Source organism: Dasypus novemcinctus, chromosome 19 (genome assembly GCF_030445035.2).
Source record: "Dasypus novemcinctus isolate mDasNov1 chromosome 19, mDasNov1.1.hap2, whole genome shotgun sequence".
NCBI classification, from domain to species: domain Eukaryota; kingdom Metazoa; phylum Chordata; class Mammalia; order Cingulata; family Dasypodidae; genus Dasypus; species Dasypus novemcinctus.
In genome coordinates, this window is record NC_080691.1 from 32,601,659 (window position 1) to 32,613,696 (window position 12,038).

Sequence of the window (12,038 nt, forward strand, 5' to 3'; positions counted from 1 at the left end):
CCCAAGAGTTTGTTAATCATGGAACACTTTGTATACTTTTTAAAACCCAAAGCAATTTCAGCACAAAATGAATTGCAACAACTTCCTATTGTTTACAAGGTAAGTTCCCCATTTTTCGATCCCCTCACCATAGCCTGAAAGCTTCGATTGCTGCTGATACCCTGACTTCTGCACCCTACCACTTCCCGGAAGTCTCAAAGTTTTAGCATGAAAATACGCTCGGCTACCTCCAGTTTTCTCCAGGACCTTTATACTCTCGCTATTAAAATAAACACTAACCCAGATGAGTGCTTCTACTGGGGGGGAGATGAGACTAGGAAATGAGTCATGAGAAGCCACCAGGGCTAGCTTGAAGGCTGACAACCAGTGCCGCAGCTTCTGCAGCCCCTCAGGACCCCCGGTGCCGTGATCTCATTACACTGTAATCTTTACATCACTGGTGCCTCACCTGCACCCGATGGCTGGAAAGGCAGGGAAGGAGCTGTGGTCACACCTGAAGCCCCAGCACACACAGCACCTGGGACCAGGTGAGCTGCTGCCTCTTCCCCTTTGGAAACACTGGCGACCGCTGTCTCTCACAGCCCGAAGTTTCCCGCTGCTCTGGCTCTAAACTCCTCCCCAGTGCTGCTCCAAACCCTCCCAGCCGTCCTTTCCTGAAGAGGTCATTTACTCCCTTGATGAGTGTGAGAAAGCTATCATTCAAAACAAGAAAAAACAAACAAAAAAATAAGCACCCAGTGGTCAGTCCTCAAACTGAAGAGCATGTGAATTTCTTTTAGTAACAGAGAGAACTGTTTACTTGCTTTTCAATCAGCTACTTACCTCGAAGTTGAACACAGCAGTGGAAGGCCTCATTCTTTTGTCTGTGGTCAATGGGACTGACGTTGCTTTCTAAGGTCCTTTACCATGAAGTCTGTTGCGTGAGCTGTGTTCCTCATCTGAACACGCCTGCACAGTCACTGACTCAGGAACTTAAAGTCAGTTTTCTTACCCAGTTTCAAAGGCATGTCCTCAAAATCTCATTTCCAGTACAGTGAAGTTAAAAGATCTCACCAGTTTATCTAAACTCACCTTCCTCCATATTTCAAATAATCCATGAACTTCAGAGAAACGGGGAACTTTTAACTCCCCATCTCTCCAGAAACTTGCAATTGGGTAGCCTTAACAGAATTTATCACTGCTAGTGTCTCCTAGCAAACTCCTTCTACCTCTAAAAGATTCTAATAGGTCAAACAAGACGGAGATCTAAGATGCTCCAGGATGCCATCCCCCCCACCAAATCTTTTGAACAATTAGCAAAAACTGACAGTCATCTTCCTCAAAACTCTGGAAAACAGGGGAAGGGTTGCAACTGAGCGAATTACAAATCAAGAAAACACAGCTCTAAAAATACTAGAAGTTTGGATAGTGAATGTAGGTCAAGTGGTTGAGCACCTGCTTCCCATGTATAAGGTCTTGGGTTCAATCCCCAGTACCTCCTTTTAAAAAAAATAAAAAAAGCAGAAGTTCACGTATCCTTGCTGGCCCTTCCTCCAGCCCCATCCCAGGCATTGTGTGGAGCCAGCATATGTTCCCACTGCGGGTCCCTAACCCTGCTCCAGAGAGAGAATTACCACTATGCACACACTGGGGTTCTTGCATGTCTGTGCCAATCTGCAGGAAAACAATGCACGCACAATATGATAAGCTCCATCATGAGATAGAAATTTTTAAAAGGAACCAAACAGAAATAGTGGAACTGAAGACCAAACTAACTGACATGAATAATTCCCTAGAGGGTTTCAACAGCAGACTGGAGCTGGTAACAGAATCAGTGAACTCAGAAACAAGACAACTGAAATGATTTAGGCTAAGGGGAAGGTAGAAACAAATTGAAAAAAAAAAAAAAGACAGCCCAAGGTACACATGGGACATCATTAAGTGTACCAATATTTGCATTGTGAGAGTCCCAGAAGAAAAAGAAAAAGAGGCAGAAGGGATATTCAAAAAAATAATGGCAAAAGACTTCCTAAATGTAAGACAAGAATATACACATTCAAGAAGCCCAACGAATCCCAAAAGGATAAACTTGACAAGAAACTTGCCCAGACACAGAGTAAACTGTCAAACGTCAAGGACAGGGAGAAAGTTCTGAAAGTTGCAAGAGAAAAGCAACATGTTCTGTACCAGCGTGTCCCAATAAGATTAAGTGCTGATTTCTCATCAGAAACCACAGAGGCAAGAAGGCAGTAGAATAAAATACTTAAAAGAAAGAAATTGCCAACCAAGAATTTTATATCCAACAAGAATGTCTTTCAAAAATTAGGGAGTGATTGATATTCCCAGACAAATAAAAGCTGAGGGAGTTTGTCACCAGTAGACTTGCCCTATAAGCAATGCTAAAGGGAGTTCTTCAGACTGAAAGGAAAGGGTACTATACAGTGGATCAAAGTGGCATAAAGAAATAAAAAACTTCTTACAAGGTCTAAAATGCAAATGTATAAAAATGATAAATCTAGAGTGCTGGACATACAATGTGTTATATAAGGATATAATTTGTAACAAGTACCACAAAAAAGATGGTGGGATGGACAAGTATAGGAACAGGGTATATGCTATTGAAGACAAGCTGGTAACAAATCAAACATGACTGTTAAAGATTTAGGATATCCAATCTAAGCCCCATGGTAACCACAAGGAAAATATATGAAAGATATATACAGAAAGAAATGAGAAGGTATTCAAAATGATATACTACAAAATATCAAATAAATATAGAAATAGGCATTAATGGAAGAATTAAGGGACGAGAATGGTATAAGACTTAAAAAGACCAAATATTAAAATGGCAGAAGTCCTGAATTATTAGTAGTGAAACATACAACCTGCCTACACTGACTCAAGAAGAAATAGAAGATCTCAACAAACCAATAACTAGTAAAGAGATTGAATCAGTAATCAAAAACCTCCCAACAAAGAAAATTCCAGGATCAGATGGCTTCACAGGGGAATTTTACCAAATATTCCAGGAAGAATTAACACCAATCTTGCTCATACTCTTAAAAAAGCATTAAAAAGGAGGAACAGGCGGTGGACTTGGCCCAGTGGTTAGGGCGTCCGTCTACCACATGGGAGGTCCGCGGGTCAAACCCCGGGCCTCCTTGACCCATGTGGAGCTGGCCCATGTGCAGTGCTGATGTGCACAAGGAGTGCCCTGCCACACAGGGGTGTCCCCCGCCTAGGGGAGCCCCACGCGCAAGGAGTGTACCCGTAAGGAGAGCCGCCCAGCGTGAAAGAAAGTGCAGCCTGCTCAGGAATGGTGCCGCCCACACGGAGAGCTGACACAACAAGATGACACAACAAAAAGAAACACAGATTCCCGTGACGCTGACAACAACAGAAGCGGACAAAGAAGACACAGCAAATAGACACAGAGAACAGGTTGTGGGGGAAAGGGGAGAGAAAAAAATAAACCTTTTTTAAAAAAAGGAGGAACACTCCCTAATTCATTCTATGAAGCCAATATCACCCTCATACCAAACCTAGATAAAGATATCACAAGAAAATTACAGACCAATATCTCTTATGACTATAGATGCAAAAATCCTCAAGAACATACTAGCAAACTGAGTACAACAATGCATTAAAAGAATTATATGCCATGATCAGGTGGGATTTACGCAAGGGTGGTTCAACATAAGAAAATCAATTAATGTAACAGTCCATTAACAGAACAAAGAAAATGAAAACACATGATTATCTCGATTGACACAGTAAAGGCACATGACAAAGTCCAGTACCCCTTCTTGACAAACACACTAGAACACTAGGAATAGAAGGAAACATCCTTAACATAATATAGGGCATATATGAAAAACTCACAGCTAATATCATACTCAATGGTGACTCAAAGCCTTCCCTCTAAAATCAAGAAGAATAAGACAAGGATACCCACTGTCAATTAGGCAAGAAAAATAAAAGGCACCCAAACTGGAAAGGAAGAAGTAAAACCTTCCCTACTTAGAGATGACATGATCATATATAGAGAAAATCCTGAAAAATCCGTAACAAAGCTACTAGAGCTAACAAAGGAATTCAGCAAAGTGGAGGGGTACAAGATCAGTACACAAAAAATCCCTAGTGTTTCCATACACTACCACTGAATAATCTGAAGAGGAAATCAAGGGGAAAATTCATTTACAATAGCAACTAAAAGAATCAAATATCTGGAAATAAATTTAACCAAATATGTAAAGGAATTACACAAGGAAAACTATAAAACACTGCCAAGGGAGGCGGCTGTGGCTCAATCAGTTGAGTTCCTGTCTACTACATGGGAGGCCCTGGGTTCACATCCCAGGGCTTCCTTGTGGAGGCAGGCTCGCCTGCAGGTGCTGCAGTGTGCTGCCCGGCCAACAGGTGCCACAGAGAGCCAACTCAGCGAGGCGATGCAACAAAAGAGGGAGACAAGCAAGAACACAGAGGAGCACGCAACGAATGGACACAGAGAGCAGACAACAAGCAAGCTGCAGGGGCGAGGGGAATAAAATAAATAAATACAGACACAGAAGAATGCACAGCAAATGGACACAGAGAGCGGACAGCACATACACACACAAAAAGCCACAAGGGGGGGATTGAAAAAAAAAAAAAACTGCCGAAAGAAACTTTTAAAAGACCTAAATAAATGGATTGAAAACTAAATATTGTCAATTCTACCCAGAGTAATTTACAGATTCAATGTAATCCCTATAAATATTCCAACACCTTTCTTTACAGAAATAGAAAAGCCAATCAATCCACAAATTTATTGGGAAGTACAGAGTCCCCAAGAGCCAAAACCATCTTGAAAAAGAAGATTTAAGTTGAAGGACTCATATTTCCTGATTTTAAAACTTATTATAGGAAAGCAGATATGGCTCAAGTGATTGAGCTCCCACCTACCACAAGGGAGGTCCCTGGGTTTGGTTCCCGGTGCCTCCTAAAGAAGGCAGTGAGCTGGCGCAACTGGCAGGTATGGTAAGCTGACACAACAAGAGACACAACAAAGCAGGGAGCAGAGGTGGCTCAAGCAAGCAGGTGCCTCTTTCCCACACCTGAGGTCCCAAGTTTGGTTTCCGGTGCCTCTTAAAGAAACAAGGAAGACAGATACAGCACATGCAAACAATGAGGGAGTGGGGAGAAGTGAACAAAATAAATCTTAAGGGAAAAAAACCTTATTACATAGCTACTGTAATCAAAGGTACTGACACAGGTACAGATATACAAAACCAAACGGAGAGTTCAGAAATAAATCCTCACATCTATGGCCAATTTTTTGACAAGGATGCCAAGTCCACCCAAAGGGGAAAGAATAGTCTTTTCAATGAATGGTGCAGGGAAAATTGGAAATCCATATGCAAAAGAATGAAGATGGATCCCTACCTCACATCATAAAAATTAACTGAAAATGGACAGAAGACCTAAATATTAGAATCAAACCTACACAACTCCTAGAAGAAAACACAGGGAAACATCTTCAAGAACTTGTATGGCTTGAATGGCTTTCCAGACTTTACACCAAAAGCACAAGCAACAAATGAAAAAACGTAGATAAATGGGACTTCATCATGAAAGTAAAAAGACAATCTACAGAATGAGAGAAAATATTTGGAAACCACATATTCGATAAGGGTTTACTATCGAAAAATACATAAAGAACTCCTACAACTCAAGTAACTCAGTTATAAAGACTTGAACAGACATTCCTCCATTAAGAATTGTTATACAAATAGCCAAAAGCACATGAAAAGCTGCTCAACATCATTAGCCATTAGGGAAATGTCAAAACCACAATGAGATACTATTTCATATCCACTAGGAAGGCTACTATTAAAAATATGGAAAACACCAAATGTTAGGAGAGATGTAGACGAACAGGAATGATTACTTGTTGTTTGTGGGAATGTAAAATGCTGCTGCCACTGTGGAAAATAGTTTGACAGTTCCTCAGAAAATTAGAAAATAACTATATGACCCAGCAATCCACTTCTACTTATATATCCAAAAGAATTGAAAGCAGGGATTCAAACAGATATTTGCACACTGATGTTCACAGCAGCATTATTCACAATTGCCAAAAGGAAGCAATTCAACGGTACATCAACAGATGACTGGATAGATAAAATGTAGTATGCACATACAACAGAATACTATTCGGCTATCAAAGGAGCCTGATACATGCAATGACATGGATAAACCTTGAGGATGTCAGGTTGAGTCAAATAAGCCACATACAAAAAGACAAATGTATGTGCTCATTGACATGAAATAATTAGAATAAACAAACTCATACAGTAAGAAACTAGAATGCCAGTTACCAAGCACAAGGGTGAGGGAAGGGGATGGAGTTCATGCTTAAGTGGTTCAGAATTTGGGGTAATAGTAGGGTTTTGGTGGTGGGCCGCGGTGATGGTGGCACAGCATTGTATGATTGACATGACGTAGTTTTATATTTGAATGTGGATATAAGGGAAAATTTTAGGTTCTGTATATGTTGCTAAAGTTTTTTTAAAATGGTACTATACAACACAGTGAGCCCTGATGTAAACTATGGACTATAGTTATTAGTGTAATCATAACATCGTATTTTCATCAATTTTAAGAAAGGCATTAATAGGGGAGGTATATGGGAACTCTGTAATTCCTTTGTGGCTTATTCCATTGCTTTGGGGTTTAAAAATTGCCCCATCTGAAGCCTAGATAAAGAGACTTTTCTTCTAAATAAAAATTTTAAAATATTTTTTCATTTAACTATTGAACTCATTAAGAGTTGACATGAAGATCTAAAGTGTCCCTGCACCACTGATTTCCTTCCTCACTGATTTTCAATGCTTGTTTTAATATATTTAATATATTTAATTTTAATAATTTATTTCTAGAACAAAATAATACAGGTTCCCTCGAGGAACTGATATTTGGAAAAGCAGAAGCAACTGCAGCTCATTTCTGGGGCGGCTGCTCTGCTTCACTCAGTCTATTCACAGGTAGGGGCTGGAGCCTAGACTGCCTAGAGCTTCTGGCCTTTTCGTTTTCTTAGATGGTCTAGTGCACTTCACTCGCCCATTCCATTGTAATTTTAAATGTATAAGCCAGTTAATGTCATTTGCCTCAAAGTGACTTCGTGGGAAGTAACCAGTTGGCGAGCATTATGTTTTTGAACACCACTTTTCCTTTTTTCTTATTACAGCTCACTGTGGAGTACTTGGAAAATCCAGAAGAGCACAAGCACCACCCACCCCCCAAGAAATCATTTACTTTCATGCTTTAACCTTGGTATATATGTATGTGTGTATGTACATAAATGAAATTTAGAATCCACTGTATTTTACAAGCTATTTTTATTTTCTCTCCAATATTCTCTTTAAATGACTTCAAATTATTACACATTATCGTTAACACCTGAATGCAACAATAAGTTCATCGACCCCCTTTGGCTGGCCCAAATTTCTAGCCTACTAATTCCCGAATATATTAAACCTACCACCCCTTGAGGTCCTTGAGAGGTTTTTTTTTGTTTGTTTTTTTTTTTAAATTAAATAAAGGAGCAAGGGCATCGCCCAGCCGGGAAAGGTATGTCCTTGAAGATGACTCACATTCACCACCCACTGGTGGGCTCAGGATATTTGAATGCGACAGCAAAAAAAGAGAAAGGGCTACTTAGAGTTAAATGATCTTAAGAGCTGACAAAAAGTTTTTCTGGACACAGAGCATTAAGCACAGCAAGGGAAGTAACATTTTAAAAAATGGAAGTTCTCTAGACGGGGTCTGGCTAGCTGTCTGGGACTAAGAGATGTCTTTTTTATATCTTCTGGCAGAGAATCAAGGCAGCCAGGGCCAGAAAGCAAGCCTGCCGCAGCGCCCCACACCACGCGTTTCGGCCCTGACTGCGGGCACAGTGGGCCACAGCAAGCATCTGCCAACTCCCACTTCCCGCAGCCACAGGATGACCGACAACTAGCTGCCCCTATTCTCTGAGACGGAAGCAATTTTAGGATAAGGAAATTGAGGAGGGGGAGGCCCATGCCAATTACTCATCGTATTTCTAAACATTTCGAAAAGCCAAACGGGGAAATCCTTTGCTATAGACAATCAATCAATTGCATGTCCTGTGACAGTGTCTTAGCGCAAAAAGGGAGCTGAAAAGGGCCTGTGAATTTCTACTGACCCTGAAAACCTTCTGCTGGAAGAAAAGTCATGGCAAAACCAAGGGCAGGTGAAGAAAAAATGATTTCAGAGGCGCTGCTGGGAATCAGTGTACTGTGGTGAACAGTGCGTTGAAGAGGGCAGGCTGCGTGGCCAGGCACAGGCGTTTCCCTCATCTAATCTATAGGGAATTATCATCCCCCTTTCAAGAAAAGGGACTCACAGAGATTAGGAAGTCGCTGAGGCTACACCACTGGCCAGGGTTTAAGGTCTCAGCCACCCCCATTTAGCGACTGGAACACAACGCAGTGCTCTGCGGGTCCCCACCTGATTTTCCCATTTGCCTGAGCCACACACGATTCCTTCATACTTATCATCAGAAAGGGAAAATGGTTACCTGGCTAGTTCCCAGCATCAGAGACGGTGTGTCAGGCAGAGGGGTGTGGGCTGCCACAAAGAGGCAGCTGAGGTATGAAATAAACACGGACACCATTTTGTAATCAACAAGTTTTATCTTTGAAAATGGAAGCAAGAGTTTTGACAGAACACTATGGCCGCTCTATAAGAGCCGATCTAGGGGTAATTCACTGGTTCTCCTCTGGTATATCACGGCTTAAAAAAAAAAAAAAAAAGACAAACCAGGAAAAAAAAATTCCACAATGCTTCAGGCACCGACTCAGTGTCTGAGCCTGGCTGGGCATCCATTCATTAAATAAGTCACAAGCTACACACTAAGGTTAGGATGACTTTTCCGTGTCCTCCCTCTTCTCTTTGAACTACATTCCCTATGGCATTTCACCACCACCAACAATTTTGTTTACTTGATTTCACATCAGAATCTTAGAACACTCTGAATCTTAAAAGTGAAGGTCCTCGGCAGGTTACATAAAGAAACACAGACAGTTTTGAGTATAAGTCACTGTAATTACTGTTTTCTTTACATCTCATTATCCACCTCAGTATTACACACACACACACACATACACACAAAACCACATCAAACATTCAGATGCCCCTGACTTTGTGGAAACAGCAATCCCAATATCGGTTCAGAGAACGGTACCTTTTCCGGGCGGGCGCTAACCAGCTGGGCGGCCCTCGCGCTAACCGCGGCCACGCCCCCAGCCTGCACCTGGACTCCCGGCCTGCACACACCTGCAGCCAAGCCCTCCCCCACGCCAGCACAAGCACATGCAAGAGCTCCTTGCGTGGTCCCAATGGCACTACACGTTCCACGTTCAAGCATAGCCACTCAGCCCTTCCAAAACAGAGGGTCCTTGAACCTTGTTTCTCAAGCATGCACTAGGAGAGAAGCGGGCAGCGGGAGAAGTCCTAGCTAACGTGGGGATGCAACAGGCGGTCAGAGCGCAGCCACTGGACCCACCTCTGTGTGAGCTGGAGTGTGGGGCAGGTTAGTTTGTGCAGAGGGCACAAAGGGGCATGGCTTTACATGTTTTAAAGCTAAAGCAAAGGTCTATGCTCTTGGTCTTGCTTCATTCTGGACCAAACTGTCCTCAGTCTTGATAGCCAACAGCGCCCTCTGGCCTCATCTTAACTGGATGTGAATTAGGCCTGAAAGGCAGGAAGGAGAGAAGGAATGACTGGGGGGAGCCCTGAGAGCCGTCACTGCATGCGTGAGGAAGAGGGGAGGACAGGAGCTTGCTGGTTAAGGGAGAGCCACTCCCTCCTCCAGGACAGCACTGGGACGGACACATGGGACATGCAGGGGAACGGAGGGTTGCCCTGGGCAAATGCTCCCCCTCCCAATAAAGTTCCCTAGTACTGAGTCCCGGCTGCTGTACACAGAGTTAGGCAAGCTGCTGGAACAGGCAAGACGGAACACTGGACAATAGGCGAGTCTTCTAGTCCTGGGAACCCTTGTCAAGTATTGGCCAAAACCTGAAACACGATGTTTAAAGTGATGAATGCAAAAGATTCTATGTGTGCGTAACAAAACTGCAGAAACACATGCTAGTTTGGGTTAGATTATAATCATGTGAAGCACAGGATAACCACGAAGCAAAATTCCATTCTGGTACAACCACCCAATTTCTAGAAAAGAGGAAAGGAAAGAAAGGAAGATACGACATGAACTTTTTAAATCAGAAGACTCATTGAGGTGAGAGGGGCGGCAATACAAATCCACGTGATTTTTCAAGTCTTCCTTTTGTGCGGTTGGTCATTCGACTTCCACAAGGCATGAGCTGCGAGCCAGCCAGCACGAGGGTGGCTGCTGCTCTGATTGTTCTCAGATGAATGTGTATACAAAATAAGATCTTATCTTCATTTAGTTTATAAACATACACAGTGCTGTCCCTTTTCAAATCAAGGAAAAAAAAGTCATGAATACTGCAAAGTAGCAAAATATAAAGGAAAAAGCTACTTTTGGTTTTGGCAACATTAAAAAAAGAAGAAATATAAAAAGCAATGTGGCATTGGTCCCTATTTGTAAAAAAAGGTACTTGGGCATGACACTAAATCAGAATCGGCTTGTTTTCTAAAATTCAGAACATCTGGGGTTTTAAAAGTAGCACTTTTGTCTTTTAAAAGTTCTGCAAGTCACATAACACTCACAACATCAAAAAAGCTTTTGGGTGAAGAGCTCAGCTTTTAAACCATGTTTTGTTTCTGAAAATTTGGGAGACGAATTGAGTTCTTACTGGAATGTGGTCTATCGCTGGTTGACAAACCTGAACTGGAATGTCTCCAGATGGCAGTGCCTCCCTGCTCGCCCTCCCTAGCACCACACGACAACCAGCGACCAAGCACAGTTCTTGCTCCCATTTTTTGGAGGGGTTGGGGTAAGACCTTCAGGCTATTATCTTTGCCATCTGCTGTTCTAACTTGGAAATGCGCTCATCTTGATTGCAGATTGTGTCTTTTATGGATTTGATCTCTTTTAAAATTTCATCCAACTTGGCTTCATTTTGCTGAGAAAACAAACATAAGAGGGTGGGGGGTAAGGGTGACTTAAAAGCAATAAACAAGTTCAACAGAGTTGCAAATTTGTAATGCATCAAATGTAATTTTCTATTTGGGAAATGGCAAGCCAGAGCCACCAGGTTGAAAACAAGTCAAAACCCACCGCCCCTGGGCCCTGTGAGAGCGCAGCTCTCGCTGGTCAAGTCCCCTGAAAGCTCATGGCAAGACCCCTGGGCATCACAGTGCCCCCTGCGGTCCCCATGCCCAGGCACTTACAACACAACTGGACAGCAGGACGGGACCACTTTCTTCACGGCTGCCCCACGCCCGTCCCTCGACCCCACCAGCAGTAACGTGTTTGACCAGGGTGAGGGGAGACAAGGTGCAGAGGCTGAGAGTGCCTGCCAGGGCCTCGGGAGGGCCCTTGCCATGCCTGCCCCAGCCCACACCTAACTCTTCTGAAAAGGCCTGAGCCTCTCCCACCAAGGAGCCAATGTTTTGGAAATCTTGCAGTGACCCAAGTCCATGGGGCCTCCCGCGTCCTCAGTCAGGGCCCCTCCAGGTACTCTGCCTCTCCACTGCTATTATCTTCTCACTGGTGATCCCCCACCTCCCGGGGCTCCATTCCACAGCCCTCAGTTTCCCTGTCCCCTCCCCTCTCCCTTGAGGCCTGGTTCCCAGCAGCCACACTCTCCAATGGGAGGCAGCCACCTGCTCACTTCCCCTGTCACTCTGGACCCATCATCCCGCCAGCCACAGCAAAGCCCTCTCCTTGCAGCCCGAGGCCCTGGCCACCCCCCACACCCCCCGTGCGTTCCTGCCACCATTTCCCTCACACCGCCGACCTCACAGCCCTCCTCTCCACCCCAAACCCGACCCCAACCGGGCGACTGCAGCAGGTGCGTGAGCCACCCACCCCAGAGATTGTCATGATCTGCCTTCCATGCGGGTAG

The 12,038-nt window shown here is 43.6% G+C and overlaps 1 protein-coding gene across 2 annotated transcripts in view; it reads right to left on the reverse strand.

Annotated features, from left to right (window-relative positions):
- Positions 1-8,655: 8,655 nt before the first annotated feature.
- Positions 8,656-12,038, reverse strand: part of CORO1C (coronin 1C) — a 77,210-nt gene continuing 73,827 nt past the window's right edge. For both annotated transcript variants that reach the window (XM_004470179.5, XM_023592189.2), the window contains one exon: positions 8,656-11,093. In XM_004470179.5, coding sequence (XP_004470236.1) covers positions 10,974-11,093 — 120 coding nt within the window. In that variant the 3' untranslated portion in view covers positions 8,656-10,973. The remainder of the gene's footprint in view (positions 11,094-12,038) is intronic.